This window comes from Alosa alosa, chromosome 22 (assembly GCF_017589495.1).
Source record: "Alosa alosa isolate M-15738 ecotype Scorff River chromosome 22, AALO_Geno_1.1, whole genome shotgun sequence".
Taxonomy (NCBI): domain Eukaryota; kingdom Metazoa; phylum Chordata; class Actinopteri; order Clupeiformes; family Clupeidae; genus Alosa; species Alosa alosa.
The window spans coordinates 16676195-16693694 of record NC_063210.1 but is presented as its reverse complement, the minus strand read 5'-3'; the positions used below and the strand labels follow the sequence as shown (position 1 = coordinate 16693694).

The 17500-nt window shown below is 44.1% G+C and overlaps 1 protein-coding gene across 1 annotated transcript in view; it reads left to right on the top strand.

Moving 5' to 3' along the window:
- Nucleotides 1-17500, top strand: part of lrp2b (low density lipoprotein receptor-related protein 2b) — a gene marked incomplete at its 3' end in the record, with an annotated part of 66824 nt that overhangs the window by 48498 nt on the left and 826 nt on the right. Inside the window, exons 52-76 of the mRNA XM_048234043.1 lie at nt 73-243; nt 639-862; nt 1364-1541; nt 1850-2046; nt 2308-2553; nt 2818-2946; nt 3251-3370; nt 4081-4197; nt 4465-4581; nt 5744-5881; nt 6398-6520; nt 7042-7170; nt 7480-7611; nt 8037-8159; nt 8494-8637; nt 10526-10691; nt 11279-11407; nt 11688-11908; nt 12909-13091; nt 14193-14312; nt 14840-14927; nt 15968-16032; nt 16244-16394; nt 16804-16864; nt 17476-17500. The exon at nt 17476-17500 is cut by the window's right edge and continues 113 nt beyond it. Coding sequence (XP_048090000.1) covers nt 73-243; nt 639-862; nt 1364-1541; nt 1850-2046; nt 2308-2553; nt 2818-2946; nt 3251-3370; nt 4081-4197; nt 4465-4581; nt 5744-5881; nt 6398-6520; nt 7042-7170; nt 7480-7611; nt 8037-8159; nt 8494-8637; nt 10526-10691; nt 11279-11407; nt 11688-11908; nt 12909-13091; nt 14193-14312; nt 14840-14927; nt 15968-16032; nt 16244-16394; nt 16804-16864; nt 17476-17500 — 3497 coding nt within the window. The remainder of the gene's footprint in view (nt 1-72; nt 244-638; nt 863-1363; nt 1542-1849; nt 2047-2307; nt 2554-2817; nt 2947-3250; nt 3371-4080; nt 4198-4464; nt 4582-5743; nt 5882-6397; nt 6521-7041; nt 7171-7479; nt 7612-8036; nt 8160-8493; nt 8638-10525; nt 10692-11278; nt 11408-11687; nt 11909-12908; nt 13092-14192; nt 14313-14839; nt 14928-15967; nt 16033-16243; nt 16395-16803; nt 16865-17475) is intronic.

Genomic DNA, 17500 nt, shown 5'->3' with positions numbered 1-17500 from the left:
ACTGTGAACATATGTAAACTACTGTTTATATATAAAAATACTTTAATTCTATCTTTTCCTTGGCTTTGCTAGATGGTTGTACTGGACAGACTGGGGACACACTCCTTACATTGGCAGAGTTGGTATGGATGGTACCAATGCCTCCGCACTCATCACCACCAAACTGGAGTGGCCTAACGCACTGACCATCGACTACACCACCAATAAGATCTTCTTCGCCGACTCCCATCTCGGCTTCCTGGAGTAAGCACTCTGATTTTAGTGTGATTTTTCAGTCCATGTCAGCATTATAGTAATAGTTCATAATGGCATTTTATGTTTTCAATGATTTTGTGCATTGTATGGGTGCTCTGTGTGAGTACTGTATGAATGAGTGTGGTCTAGTATACGTTTACTGGCAATTTTTTTTACTTCAGTTGCACAATGCACATATTTCAAGCACAATGATTGAAATAAAGTGTGTTACACATATTCTCACTGACAATATTACACAATCTCAGCTTGCATAAAAACAACATCTGTCTGTTTATTGAGTTGACATCTTGTTGTACAGACATGATGCTTTCCCTGTTGACAATCTTCTGTATGCAGCAGTAGAGGCTTCCCTCTCTGAAACATTCCGGATTATTCTCTCACAGTTATGCTGACATGGACGGACAGAACCGCCACCGGGCCATAGCGGGTTCGCTGCCTCACCCCTTCGCAGTGACCCTGTTTGAGGACACAGTGTTCTGGACAGACTGGAACACTCACACTGTGGAGAGGGCCCACAAGTACACCGGCGCTGATCGAGTCGTCATGGGCAACAACACGCACCGGCCGTACGACATTCATGTATACCACCCCTACCGACAGCCACGCAGTACGAACAACTTTTCATTTAATAATCAATACATCAGTACTATAGTATGGTAAATAATACCTTTCAATTGTGTATCAAGTTGCATCATTATTGCTTAAGGATACAGTAAACTACTTTAATTAAAAAACTGATTAATTAAAACTTGGTGGTATACAGATCTGGTGGTTTTCTTTATCAATTTTAAGGTTACTGATACATTTTCTCTAAAAAGGAATTGCAGTTGTAAGGTATAAATGATGAGGGAGTGTTCCTTCATGGGGAATTCCGGCAACTTTTTACATAGTGCTACACTCTGGGGGCATGTTTGTGAGCCTCCATGTTCATGCCCCCAGAGTGTAGCGCTGTAGCTGCCTAGCTACCTTAACTGCTGGCTACAAAAACTCAAGCTAGGTAAAACCGATTGTTTTCATTTTTTTCGTACTGACAGCACTCGGTGAGCTCGAGATCTATGTGAAAATCACCAGAATTCCCCTTGAAGTGTTTTGTGTTTCTCATCCCCAGGTGAGAACCCGTGCAATAACCACGAGCTCACCTGTAGCCACCTGTGTCTGATCCGGCCGGGGGGCCAGGGGGCAACCTGCGAGTGCCCTGACCACTTCATCGGCCTGGCCGTGGGCTTCAAGATCCAGTGTGTGGCCGACTGCTCCAGCACGCAGTTCCGCTGCGGAGACAACGAGAGGTGAGAAGGGGTCAGGAGCGCATGCAGGAATAAATATTATGGGATGCACAGAGAGGGTAGCACACTCTGGTTCCATACAATACTTACCAGTGGCCAGCACCTCACCAACAGTCCTTGGTGTGCGTTACATTCGTCTTAAATGGGACGCAGACCTATCTGACCCCAGCTTACCAATTTATTTTGCTCTTGCCCATCTGAGATTGAACTTCTCCAGCCGCACAGCTTTCATCCTTTCATTCTCTCCTCTTTCTTTTCCCTCTCTCTTCCTTTCTTCCTCCTCCTCTCTTTCCCCCCCTCCTCTCCTGCAGGTGTGTTCCTATCTGGTGGAAGTGTGACGGCCAGTCTGACTGTGGTGACGGGTCAGACGAACCGGAGACGTGCCCGCCCCGCCTCTGCCCCATTGGTCGGTTCCAGTGTCAGGACGGGAACTGCACCTACCCCAACTTCCTGTGTGATGCCGACCCTGACTGTCCCGATGGGTCTGATGAGGACCCTGCACTCTGCAGTATGAGCGACATCACTTCCTGTTTTTTTTCTTGTTACTTCGTTTTGTTTTATATTCCCTCTCTTACTCTCTTTCAGGCAAATATGACCACATCATTTACATATTCATAATATTTACAGTTAAAGTATTAGAAACTGTTACAACTAGTATTCGAAAAAAATATCTTTCTCTTGTGTTTCTACATGTGTTACATTATTATCTGAAAACCTCCAATCATTTTTACCAGACGAAATCTTACTTTTCTTAAATGTTCTGTCACAGGTGACCACCGTTGCCAGGACAACCAGTTCCAGTGCAAGAACAAGCAGTGCATCCCGGTGTCATGGCACTGCGACGGCGTGACGGACTGCACGGATGGCAGCGACGAGGACGCGGACACCTGTGCCCAGAAGACGTGCAAGCCGAACCAGTTCCAGTGCAAGGACGGCCACTGCATCCCTGCCAACTACGTATGTGACGCCCAAGACGACTGCGGGGACCACTCGGACGAGCCCCTTGACCAGTGCAGTGAGTTGGGGTCAGGGGTTAAAGACTATGGGTAGAATTCTGTTGGGATCCAGTTGTCTTGAACGCGCCAAAGGCACACTTTCTCTCTCTATCTGACTCTGTTTCCTCTCATTTTAAGCATTTTAATCTCCCTCTTTTGTTGTTCTACATCTCTCTCTCCCTCATCTCACATCCCAATATTCTACCCCCCCTCTCTCCCCACCTCTCTCTCTCTCCCTCTCTCTCTCTCTCCACCTCTCTCTTTCCCTCTCTCTCTCTTTGCAGTGGGGCCAGACTATAAGTGTGATGCAGACACCGAGTTCTCCTGTAAGAGCAACTACCGCTGCATACCCCAGTGGGCCGTGTGTGATGGCGCCAATGACTGCATCGACAACAGTGACGAGCAGGACTGCGGTGAGCTCACCTGCCACCACTCTACTCACTTCACACGCACACACACACATACAGACACACTAATTCTAATTCAATTCTAAAATCGAATTGACTTGTGGCAATCAATAATAGTGTAAAATGTATTTGCGTACAAAATATCAGCTCTGATCACAGGACATTTCCAGGACCTTCATTACACCTTTGGACCAAGTGTTTCTGTTTTACTAGAAGCACTATATTTTACTGTATACAGGTGAAATGTACTTAATTTAAATGGGATATACGCCTTTGTTGGCATGTATCCTAATTAATTTTTGACCCACAGCTGCTCTGACCTGTGACCCCTCGGGCGATTTTCGCTGTGACAATCACCGCTGTGTTCCCATTCGCTGGAAATGTGATGGCAGAAACGACTGTGGTGATGGCTCTGATGAAAGAGACTGCGGTAAGTCACAGTCACAAGTCTAATGGAGCCTCACAACAAATCCTCTTCTAGCACATTTGAACCTAATAGTTACTTACTGCAGCTACATTGTTTTAAAGTAAGTGTACGAGTTATTGAGCTAAAGTGTTGGTCTGCTGCAGCTCAGAATCTAAGACCCAATCGGATTTCTCTGCATCGGAACTCTGTCTCTAGGTTACAGATTGTAACCTAGTTCTGACTGACCTTCTTGGGACTTCCTTCCAGATGATTCTTCAGATCAGAGACTAACCTACATACTGATGCCTTGCTAGATGTTTCATTAGCCTGGGGTTTGACCCAGTTGCAGCAAAGTCATTTAGCGTCTGTCCATCTGTCTTGTAGCTATCTACAGCTAGCCACAAAAAGAACAGCAGAAGGCTAACTCATCAATATGGATGAAGTGTGGCTTTGTGTGTCCCCATTTAATTCCCAGATTGACCGAATAGTTTTATTTGTGGTGATTGTTTGGCTTGAACAGAACCCTGCTGCTGTTTTGGGTACTTTGCCTGCTCTAACCCTCATAGACTGAATGGACTTTTTGATATCAGACATGATGGTCATGGTTGTGAAGTACATTGAAAGTCCACCTTCTCAGCTGTTTATGCGTGTGTGTGTGTGTGTGTGTGTGTGTGTGTGTGTGTGTGTGTGTGTGTGTGTGTGTGTGTTGTGTGCGCTTGTGTTTGCCTCCACAGTGCCTCGAGAATGCTCTGAGAGCGAGTATCGTTGTGACAACCAGCAGTGCATCCCAGGTGCCTGGGTGTGTGACCATGACAACGACTGTGGGGACAATTCTGACGAGCGGGACTGCGGTGAGTCACATTTCCACGTACATCACGAGCCTGTTGTCCGCCCACTTGTTTGTAAAAATATGATACTAATTATACCATATTTTTGAATAGTGTATATTGTAATTAGTATTAAACATTAACAATTACAAACAACAAATGAACAATTAATTAAAATATGCTTGATAAGTATCCTTCATTACAAAGCCTGCTCATATTTTTAGTTCAATACATACTATAATTTTATGAGATAGCTGAAAAGACAATCCATGTTCATCTTTGTCTTCTCAGAGTTGAAGACGTGTCGCCCTGACTCCTTCCAGTGTCTGTCCGGCCACTGCATTCCTGCGGTGCTCAAGTGCGATGGCCGTGCGGACTGCCTGGACTTCTCAGATGAAACCACGTGTCGTGAGTGTCTCAGGGAATGCATTAAAGGAACACGCCAACATTTTGGGAAATTAGCTTATTGGCAGTCTCCCCCAGAGTTAGATACATACCTACATTCTCATTCAGGCGCAGCACCACCGGGGGTTTTTAGGTGCTGCGTGCAAATCAATCTGCCCTAGTGGTGTGTTCGTTTCTTGGGGCTGTATTTTGTACTCTGGCGCATGGCGTAAAACTCGTTTTCCACCCGGCGCAAAGTTTAATTCCTTATTTTGCACGTTTATTTTTTAAACAATGCGCCCAGGGGTGTGGCATTTAACAACCTAGGGAGTGACCAAGCGCATTGTCTAAAAATCGCTATTGTACACCTGGTCAGAAGTCTATGGCGAGTTGTTTATATGTTATTTTAAGAGCGCATTGTCAACAGTCATATTAGCGGGTGCACCCATCATCCATGAACGCACACCAGCGCACGTCCAAGCAAAACATTACAAATTGCACGATTACAATGTGTGCCCCCAATGTTGTCTTCAAGGCAGCGCTGCCTGGAAGGCGCTATGGTTAGGCATGGGTTAAGGTTAGGGTTGGGTTTAGGATAAGGTGCCTTTAAGTCGACGGTGGCAGCGCTGCCTGGAAGATGACGTTGGGGGCATAAAACACCATCGAGCGATGTGTTCCTTTAAGACACAACGACACTCTCTTCACCTGCTGGAGCAAAAGATCAATCGAGACGGAGAACTTGCTAGTGGCCTTTTCAGAAAGACACAGTTATTTTTAGATATTATTTCATAAATAATATAATGTTATTTTATAAAAGTACCATTTAATTCACATTTGTCAGATAGACCTGGTTCATTCTCAGTTGATGATGATGTTGTTTAAACATCACACATACCAATCCTTTTAGCTTAATCACTACTGTACAGCACAGTATCGCAGCAGCTTTCACAGTTACAACATATACATAAAATGTCTTTTTTATACAACTGGACCATCATGTCTGTAAACAATGTAATATGGCTGCATTATGCCTAATATGGCTGCTTTGATGCCTTTTACACCCACACAAACACAAATTATTGAAACAGTCCTGCAAAATGATTGCTATCTTTGTTAGGGCAAATTACAGTAATGCGCATATCATTATATTATTTTTATCCTCTCTCCCACTCCGTACGACCTCCAGCCACGCGTTTCCCAGGGGGCCGCTGGTGCCCAGAGCACCAGTTCCAGTGTAAGAACCATCTGTGTGTGGGCCAGACCTGGGTGTGCGACGGCTTTGACGACTGCGGGGACCGATCCGACGAGGAGCTCAGCCTGTGCTGTAAGTGGATCTACCAGGCAGGGAACTCCGAACCCCTAAAATACATGTCAGAGATCAAATATTATTTGCTGTGAAATAAACATTGTGTGACAATGACATTTACTAACACACACATGCTATTAGGGAACACAGGAATGCAGTCCTTTTGAGACATTCCCTACAGTCATTTACTGTAGAAGTTGATAAAATAACTGTTACATACTTTAGATAAGCCCAGAACAGAAACACTGAAACGAAGGAACTCACTACCATACGATTTATTTATTTACGACACTCTGTAAGAAATATCTGGGCCATTCTTGTGTCAGTGGTCATTCCTATGGGCAATGCAATAGAACCACACTGCGTTAGAGCCTCATTTAGTTAGTGTTCCATCCGTCCCTCATAGTGACATAAGAAATCTGGCCTGTCACTAGTTTTAGGTATGTTAGATGAGCGCTATGTTTCCCTCGTTTATGGATGAGCGCTATGTTTCGTGTCACGTTTATGGACTCTGAGTTCGTTTTCTGTTTTTAGTCAACATCACCTGTGAGATGCCGGCCAAGTTCCGCTGTGACAACGGCTACTGCATCTACTCAGGCCTCATGTGCAACCAGAGAGACGACTGTGGAGACGGCAGTGATGAGAAGGAGGAGAACTGTGAGGAACCCCTCTTTTAGAACACACATCTGGGAGAACCCTACTGTTAGCATAGCATATTATGTAGTGTCAGCACAGTATTAGAGTGGTAGTGCATTATTGAAGACATTGATTGTTATTATGAACTGTTCTTTTGCCTATATTTATAAAAAGCGTGTAAATAACGAAAAGAATGCATACCCTCCGAGGTGCTGGCAAGGGAAAATAAACTAAGAAAAACTTGGTCGCCGCACACTCTATCTCTTTTCCCTTTTTCCGGGTTGAAAATAAAAGGAAAAAGAAATAGAGTGTGCGGCGACCGAGTTTTTTCTTAATATATTTATAAAAAGCACATTGAATTGCCCATGTGTATAAAATGTACTATTATTAAACTTACCTTGACATGTAATTTAATCATTGAATAAGAATATACAGGAACATTAGCATTGTCTGCAGAAACTTTTTTTTTTTTCATCCAAAACTGGTCAACTTCATAAAAACCCGTCTCTGTGGTTTGTGCGCACTAATGTGTGTGTGTGCAGGTCAGGAGCCGACCCTGGCCCCGTGCACCACGGAGCAGTTTAAGTGCACCAACGGCCGCTGTGTGGCCCTGCCCTACGTATGCGACTTCAACGACAACTGCGGAGACCTGACAGATGAGATGGGCTGCAGTGAGTGCACACACACACACACACACACACACACACACACACGCTGCACACGCACACACACACATTATGGACATACAGTACACACGCACGCACACACACACATATACTGGATATACAGTACACACACACACACACACACACACACACACACATACACATATAATGGACATACAGTACACACACACACACGCACGCACACACACACATATACTGGACATACAGTACACACACACACACACTCACACACACACACACACGCCTTCCATATTTTCATCTCACACTTTGGACTGCTCCTGCTGTCTGGGTCAGATTTTGGGCATGACCGCACGTGTGAGGAGAAGCTGTGTGAGCATGACTGCACCAACCTGAACGGCACCGGCTTCATCTGCTCCTGCAGGCCAGGCTATACCGTGAACCCCGACAGCACCTTCAACTGCAACGGTGGGACAGTCGAGTCACACACACACACACACACGCACACACACTCTCATTCTATCTCTATCTCTCTTTCTCTCGATTTCAATATATTTTCAATTTGAAAAGCTTTATGAACAGGGATATGAACATATTAACTTAGATAACATAACACTAATGTAAATAGATTAAGATAAACTAGTGATATTAATATTTTAGCATTATAGTAAATGATAGAATGATCCAATAGTATAATAATACTACTAATAAAACTCTCTCTCCTTTTCTCACTCTTTCTCTTTCTCACACACACAGCAAATGGGCATACAAATATGATCTTACTGTAATAAATGTGGAAATAATGTACTGTGCAACTCACATGCTGTGCTGGTTTTGTTATGGTTTTGTTTGTTTTGTTATTCATATCTCCCCTTAATCTCTCCCTCCCTCAGATGTCGATGAGTGTGGGGTCTTTGGCACGTGCCCCCAGGCGTGTAAGAACACCAAAGGCGGGTACGACTGTGAGTGTGCCTCTGGCTATCGTAAGGTGGGCACTGGGAGCTGTGAAGCTGAAGGTGAGACAGCGAAACACTTAGTTTGTTTGTTTGTTTGTTTGTTTATTTATTTGTGTTGGTGCAGCACAACAAACATCAATAGAAATGAGTCACGGAGGAACTGGCTGAAGATGCATCAACCGCACTCTCACACTTTGTCAGCTAGAGTTTCTGTGTTTACAGTATTATATGATGGTTGCTCTCCTCTTTGTCTCCCCTCTATCTCTCTCTCTCTCTTTTACTGTCATACACACTCTCTTCCTCTCTTTTTTTCTCTTCCTTACTTTGTCCCTCTCTCTCTTCTCTCTCTCTCTCTCTCTTTCTCCCCCCCCCCCTCTCTCTCTCTCTATCTCAGGTCCGGGGCCTCTGCTGTTGCTCCCTGAGAACATCCGTATCCGGCGGTTCAACCTGCAGACGGAGCAGTACCACAACTTCCTGGAGGAGCAGGAGCGCATCATGGCCCTGGACTACGACTGGGACCACAATAACACAGGCCTTAGTAGGAACACACACACACACACACCACACACTCTCACACACACACACCACACACACACAGACACACACACACACACACACACACACACACGCACACACACACACACACACACACACACACATACATACATACATGCACACACACACAGACACAGACACACACACACACACACACACACACACACACACACACACATATACACATAAGGCCTTTTCACACAGAGATCCCGCTAAATTTTATGGGAAGGGGACGATCTTTTGCCGTCTTTTTTCTGTCTGGCGAGGTGAAAATTTGCCGCCTGCTGATCTGTTCACATGATCGCGGCATTTTGAGGAGCCAGGAGGCAGGATCAGCTATAGTAAATTAAATTGTGACGTGCAACAGGGGGTGTAGAGTGATAGTCGTGAGCAGGCCTTATGTCGCGTGGGCCAGGCCTAGTGCTTTCGTGAAAAGAAAACAGCAGCTTAATATTTTTCAGGTGTTTAACAGTAGGCCTAGGCGCACTGTTAGCAGTTATGCCAAAGGAAGTGAGATTATTAGGTATTGCATCCTGTCCTCAACATCGCAGTTCGGGTTGATAAGATTCAGTTAATCACGGTATGGATCGCCTCAAAGTTTGGGACAACCAAACAGCAGTGTAGGCAAAGCAAATCCTAATTGTTAGGTTACCATAGCTGTCTTTTTCTCTAGGCCTGGAGCAAATCGGAAATCATGACATAAGCACATTGGTTTCTGTTTTATTTTCTTTCTTGTTCGTGTTGGGTAGTGAAGCGATAACATTTAAAGCAGTAGGCTACATCATGTGAGCCAGAGCCGATATGGCCAGAACTGCTGCTCTGTAAAGGTATTTCTGTCCCACACAAATTTGCTGAACTACTTGCGAAGTAGCCTATTCATCACAGACATCACATGTATCACACGAAAGAGCAGACCTTACCGAACATAAAGGTGTAGCCTAAAGCATTCCCCTGCACAGTTAGCCATTCCAGAGTAATCCGGTTTTAAATTTGCAGCAATGTCTTTATGCATATCTGCAACTTTGCGGTTCCTAATGTGTTCCTTGTTCAATAAGTCTACATGATTTTATAACAGGCCAAATACAAAATAAATGTTACAAATATCGCCTAGATATCTGTAAGCATTACAATCAGAGGATATACATATAGGGCAGACAGACGCTCATGAGTTCACGCAATTGTTTTATCGCTGGATTTTAGGATAGCCTATTATGGATTGCATTCCAAGCTACAGTCAACTCTAGCAGGCATTGAATGACTGGAGACTTTGTGAATTTATAGATTGACATAATGTGCTGTCTCTGCTATTGCTGCTCAGTTAGATTTATTTGCAATCTCCTGTGGTGGACTGGACATAGCATTGAAATGCCCGCCCAGATTCCCCTTTCCGCCTTGACCCATTCACACTGGTGGCGGAAACGAAAAACTTCGCAAAATGTCTAGGGGTTTGGTAGTAAATTTGGCGAGACACTTTGTCCCGCCGTTCCGCCTCGGTCTATGTGAAAGGGACAGTCGTTCCGCGATTCTGGTACATAAAATCGCGGCGATTTTGCCAGTGTGAAAGGGCCTATACATACATACATGCACACACACAGACACACACGCACACACACACACACACACACAAAACACACATACACACATATACACATACATACATACATGCACACACACAGACACACACACACACACACACATACACACACACACAAACATACACACACAGATACATACACACATACTGGTGTATGTGTGTACATGTGTGTGTGTGTGTCATGTCAACACCGCTAAATGTCATTATAAATAAGTACACAAAGCAGACTATCCTGCACAACCCATACTGACGGGCCAGTCTCTCTCCCGTGCTGCAGGTATGGTGTATTTCACTGTGGAGGGGAAAGGCTCTGAGGCTGGCGCCCTGAGAAGAGCCTACCTGCCCGTCGTAGATGACCAGAGCAACAACATCGCCGCCGCTGTCACCTTGGACATCAAATACATCGTAAAGCCCTATGGGATAGCAGTGGACTGGGTCGGCAGGTACATGGAATACACAATGCACTGATGAGTGGCCTTATTATGGGATAGCATGACAGGACCACATTCTAATGCAGTATGGGTGCATGTGTGTCTGTCTGAGTGATCATGTGACGTCTCATGACCATCATATAAACTTGATCGGTCAGTATTACTCAGTGTATTTATAAATCCGTCTCATCATGTGGTTGCAGGCATAGTAAACAGACCTTATCACACAAGTTTACATTTAGTGTGGACGTCATGGATTTTCATTACCCTGTAAGACCACCTCCATTGGTCATGAATTTCCCCATTTTTTCCCTTTCATCCTATGTTGCTTCTTTTGTGTGTGTGTGTGTGTGTGTGTGTGTGTGTGTGTCTATGTGTGTGTGTAACTACACTTCTCAAATATCCTCCTGTGGCCAGATCACAACCTCTCTTTACAACAACACTTTGCATTAGTGCTTTTCAAGGCACCCAAAGCACTTCACAGTGAAAGGGGACCTCACTAACCACCACCAATGTCCAATGTGTAGCACCCACCTGGGTGATGCACGGCAGCCATTATGCATTATTAAACCTCTGTTTGAACATCTGTGTCCCTGCAGGAACCTGTACTGGGCCGACTCACAGATCAAGCGTCTGGAGGTGGCCCTGCTGGACGGGCGCTACAGGAAGCATCTGGTCAAGACAGACCTGGGAGAACCAGGTGCCGTGGCTGTCAATCCACGACTGGGGTGAGAGGTCATACTGGGAGAGGGTGCCCCCTACTGGAGAACTGGTTAAAATTAGAATTGGACAGTGTTGGGTTCTGGGTAGATAGATTTAATCTCATGTGGGCTTGTTTACATAATTTGTTTCGCTCTAAATGTTGCCATGGGAACACAAAGCGAACCCAGGGACAATGGAAAAAAATGATATCGATTCAGCCCATGATTTGGAACAAAATAGGTATAAAAGCGCCTTTAGTCTCATTCCGTGAATATGTATGAAGATGATGTTTCTGGCTGTCTTTAGGCTGCTCTTCTGGGTGGACAACGGCGAGGCTCCCCGCATCGAGAGCTCCTGGATGGACGGCCAACAGCGGAAGGTTCTAGTAGACAGCGGTTTGGGCTGGCCCACCGGACTGTCAATCGACTTCACCAACAACGACCGCCTGTACTGGTCCGACACCAAGGAGAGCCGCATTGAGTCCGTGCTCCCCACAGGAGAAGATCGCCGCATTGCTCTGTTCATAGGTGAGGCCTCTAAGGCAGAGAATATATTTTACATTACATTACATTTTACATTTTGAAATAAGAGATTTGACCATGTCATTGTCACAGCATACAGTATTCTGCTCTTTCTTTACTGCCTTATTTTGAAGTGATTGTGAAATGAAAGTTAGCTGTTGTTAATCCATCTGCACCATGCTCTTTATGATTTTGTGTTAGCGTAGCACTTACTGGTAAACTAATATGCCCAGGTTAGGTGTTTGACTCCCTGCAAAGAACTGTGTAGCTCATAGTCATCACCTACACTGTGTTTGGTTAGAGGAATCTACAAAAAATCAATAAAGGTATATTTTTAAATAATAAGGCAAAACAGAAAAACAATGAATGGTTGTGCTTGTTTTGGTCGCTAAGCTAAGATGTTTTCTGCATGTTAAACCACACAGTCTCAGGAGGTGTTTCCATGAGCCATAATTCATGTAGACTGCATGGGCTGATTCAGCAGGTGTAATGGGTGGGACAAAACCAGCCAGGCTTGCTATCGTCCCTCTCAAGCATTATGTTACGTCAATGATGAGATCTCTCACTGTCAGCATCTTTGTGTGGTCGCCATTGTTCAAACAACTCACACTTTCTCTTTCTCTCTCTCCTTTCTGATTCTCACTCCCCTCCCATCTCTGAATCTTGATGTCTCTTTTTTTCTCATTTTCCATATCACTCTATTTAACTCTCTCACTTTCTTTCCCTTTTGTGCTTTATCTCTCGATCACATTTACTTTCGTCTTTTTTTTTCGATTTTTTTCTTTATTATGTTTATTTTTCTCCCTACTTTTCTATTCTCTCTCTCTCTCTTCCCTTCTCTCTTTCTTGTTATCACTCTTACTTTCTGTCTTTCTATTCCTGTCACTGTCTGTGTCACCCTCTCTCCTTGCCCCCTTTTCCTTCTCTTACCCCTCTAATCTCTCTCTCTCTCTCTGTCTTTTCCTTTCCTTGCTTTGGTTTCCATCCCCTTCTCCCTCCTCCTCAGACGTGCGTAACCCCTTCAGCGTGAGTGTGTTTGAGGACCACGTGTACTGGAGCACGCAGGAGAAGGGCGAGGTGTTCCGCCAGGACAAGTTCGGCAAGAGCGCCAAGACCCTCCTGTTCACGGCCGGGCCCTGGCTCACCCAGGTCAATGTGTACCAGCAGCAGAGATACAACTCCATCAACAGTGAGCGTGCTTCTGCTTCTGAGGACCAGAGGCTTTGTCCAAAGTTGGATATGTGTTTTTAGTTGTAGTTTAACAACACACTTTTCAAAGTTCGAAGTACACTGAGATGAACAGGTTGAAGTTGATATCGGAGTTTCAATGTATACTGAGTTGAACAAGTATGTCTTTTAGTATGTCTTATAGTATGTTATAGTATGTCTTATAGTATGTTATAGTATGTCTTATAGTATGTTATATACATAGTTAGTGTGCTGCAATTGGGTGAGAGAAAATAGAGCATAGTCATCAAAATAGTGCTGAGTCATGTTTCATATTGCTTATATATGCTTTTAAGGATCATGCCAACTTTTTCATAAATGAGCTCATTTGCAGCTCCATCCCAGAGTTAGATAAGATGGCTCATATCCTTCTCTTCTCTGTACGTCCAATAACCCAGTGTGCCACCTTTGGCCTAATTTAGCAGAATGTACTGGAAATGGGTTAGCCTATAGCTCCCTTTTAGCTAATTAATGAGCTAGTTTCCCAAAAAGTTGGCGTGTTCCTCCTACATATTTATGTAAGAGAGTCACATTTCCCAAAGCTAGCAGCAGAGACTCTGGTCTATGCTCTGTGGCACCAACCACTCACTGTGACCCCAGAACATGCAGTAGGATAGACTTGTCAGTGAAGCAGATAATGAATGGCCCGGCCGAGGGTCCCCTGATAGTGCTTTTGATTAGCTATAACTCTGACTGCACAGGGATGTGCCCCTGATAATCACTGTAATGAATCTTCTAGAAAATGCTGACATCCAAATTGATTGATTTCTCTCGTTGTTCCTATCGCTCTCTCTTCATCCTTCTTTCCCCATCTCTCACCCCTTTCTCTTTCTGTAACTCTCTCTCTTTCTCTCTTTACCTTCTTCTCTCTCCTGCACTCTCTTTTTCATTTTGCTTCTCTTCATCTTTTCATCCCCCCTATAATTTCCCTCTCTCTCTCTCCTCTCTCTCTCTCTCTCTCTCTCTTTCTTCACTCCTTCTCTCCTCCAATTCCATCTGTCTCTTCATCCTCTTCTCCCCCTTTCTCTCTCTCTCTCTTCATCCCTCTCTCTCCTGTCGCCAGTGAGAAACCCCTGTAAGGGCACCTGTAGTCACCTGTGTCTGCTGAGGCCGGGAGGCTACACCTGTGCCTGTCCAGAGGGGACCAGCTTCAGCTCCGGCAGCCACACCGTGTGTGACGCTGGTACGTGTCCTCGCCTCCCCAGCACACCACACCACATTCTCACATACACTCTTAAAAAATCGAATGTGTGGAAAACAACATAACTTGCTTTTTGAAGACATTTCTGTCTCCTGTCTTCTTTCTAGGGACAACACATTTCTTTAACACATTTCTGTGTCAGTTGTTTCCAACACATTGCTTTTGTTATTCGCTACACAGTACTTGTCGAAAACAACACAACTTGCATTGTTGTTAACGCATCTCTGTATCCAGATAGGGACAACAAAGTTTGTGTTGTTTCCAACACATTCGCCAACACATTATTAGCATGAACGTTACAGTAACACGCTATGTTTTATGTGTGCACACGAGTGTGAATATCTGTCTCATGTGTGGTGTGTGTCATATCTGCAGTCAGTCTGTTGTCAAGGTCTCTAAAGGCATGTAATCTATTTCTCTCTCTCTCTCTCTGTCTCTGTGTGTGTGTGTGTGTGTGTGTGTGTGTGTGTGTGTGGTGGTGTCTGTGTGTCTGTGTGTGTATGCAACAGGTTTCGACCCTCCCCCCACAATGCCTCCTCCATGTTTCTGTCAGAATGGAGGAACCTGCTACTTTGATGACAACAAGGCCCTCTGCAAGTACGGCTGTCCCCATAAATGCCTGCTTACAATTTCTCAGACCATGTCAATGTCTAAATTTGCCTAAAACTATTTTCTGTGTTGCCAAACAATTGGTTATCGGTTCATACCGGGAATGTGAAATGCTGATGTCATAACCAATGCACATTGATAGCCGTTGTCTTTCAATATTCAGATTTATTATTTCTTTGAAAGAACAATAGGTAATAATAGGAGAAGCAACCAAATGTATTCATGGAATAATGGATTATAGAATTTATAGAGATAGACTAATAACAGCACTGATCTAAAGATGGCTGTGTGACTACAGAGACTACAGACTACAGATTGCTCTTTTCTTTGACATGATGGTGGGTGTGTCTGTGCGTGGGTGATTGCAAACAGACAAGCAGATGGGTGGATGTATTGCTGAGCATACATTGACAGAATAAAAAAAAAATGTGGACGAATGAATAGATGGATGGACAGATGAATTGGATCCTCTGTTGGATTGGATTCCTATACATGTTTGGATGTATGGATTCTGTACGTAACTGGTTGGCTTTGAATAAAGCCTAGAATAGACTGAGCATGCAGTATATATATATACTATCAGAAATATCAGAAAGGAAGAAGAGGATAAATGCACTTAGGTGGATAGAGTAATGGGTGAACACATGGATTTGATCAATAGACACATGAATGGGATGGACAGATAGAATGGATGGCTGTATGGATAGATGAATTGGATGGATGGATACGTTAGTGATTAAAGGCGGACTGGAAGGCCACATACATTGGAGAGGTGTGTGTATGTGTGTGGAGTGTTAATCTGAGACGCGGTTGTGTGCTAGCCTATTTGTGTGTGTTATTTGTTATATTTTTTGAGGTGTGTGCGTGTGTTGTTTTATCTTAAGTGTTTGTGTAATGTTATCTGAAGTGAATATGTGAGTAGAATGTTATCTGAGGTGTGTGTGTGTGTGTGTGTGTGTGTGTGTGTGTGTGTGTGTGTTGTGTGTTTGTGTGTGTGTGTGCGTGTTCACATGTGTGCTCTGTTGCAGATGTCCGCTGGAGTGGGAGGGAGATTACTGCGAGAGGAATATCTTCGGTGTGGTAACAGCCTCAGGTGAGCAGGGTTGTCATGGTTACCATCAAATTATAAACATAGATCCACAGTCACCTCATATGAACTCTCTCTTTCTCTTTTTTGGTTTCTCTCTCCTTCCTCATTTTTCCTCTTTTTTTCTACCTTATCCCCTCATCCCTATATTGTCTTTTTTAATTTTATTTTCCTCTCTCTCTCTTAATTTAATCTCGGCCTTTCTTTTTCTTTGCAGTAGCCATAGCTCTTGGAGTTACAGCCCTAGTCACCCTCTTCCTAGGCGGTCTGATCTTTGCAGCTCACAGAAAGACCAAGATCATGGAGATGGTGCACAACGCCAACATGCCAACCTTCTCCTTGCCCAACTTCACCATGCCCAACTTCAGGTGAGACACGTTTACTAAACAGGGGAGATTGAACTGCTAAGTGGAAAAATATATATATATTCAAAGTTATTATGTGTATAATACTTCCAGCCATTAGAGTCACCCTAATCTAAACTGATGGCCATATCGGATGTTATGTTAGCTTTGATTGGTAACCCTAATGAGGTTCAGTACTGGACTGGAGCAGCACTGATTAATTGGGTTTGGTAGAAAGTTGTCATTCCAGGACAGTGGAAAATTGCAGTGAAAATCCCCCCCAATTGCTTATTATTGCAATTATTATCCTCATTTGCTTTGTGAAGTAATCCATTTTCCTAATGGCAGAGCTGGTCATGTAAACTAGATGGCGCCCACTATTGTTGATTACTGTAGATGATTAATGTTGTTGTTGTTGTTGTCAATGTTTCAGAAGGCCAACTCCTCCTAAGGCAGACGAGGGGGGAGATGAGCCACCCTCAAGCCCCAAAGCCGTGAGTATGACCTCTATTGAGTTACTATAGTCTCTGTTGAAAATGATTATTATTATTAATAAAAATTTATCACAAGGGCCAAGTAAGACTTAGCAGCTCTGCTTTAGTGCTATGTTGCTCAGATCCACTAAGGGCTTAGAAACCCTGTATCCAAATAGCGCTAGGCAACACCACATCCAGTCAGTCAGCACTGACTGAGCAACACTGCATCCATATAATCTGTTACCGCTAAGCAACCCCTTCTAATTAGTTAGCTCTAAGCAACACTGCATCCACATAATCAGTTAGCTAAGCAACCACATAGTCTGCTAATCAGTTAGCGCTAAGCAACACCACATCCAGTCAGTCAGCACTGACTGAGCGCTAAGCAACCACATATTCTGATGATTACCTAGCTATAAGCAGCCTCTCATTCAGTTAGCTCTAAGAAGCCACATACTGTATTCTGCTAATTAGCTCTTTGCAGAATAGCATTCACACAATCATTGTGGTCAAGGCAACAGCACATCTATGAAGTCAGTCTACACGCAAACCAGAGCAGCTTGTGTCCTCTAAGCACTTTCACACACGCATCTCACCTGTCTGTCTCTCTCATCTTATATCGGGCACAGGAACCCTCCACCACCGTGGAGGTGG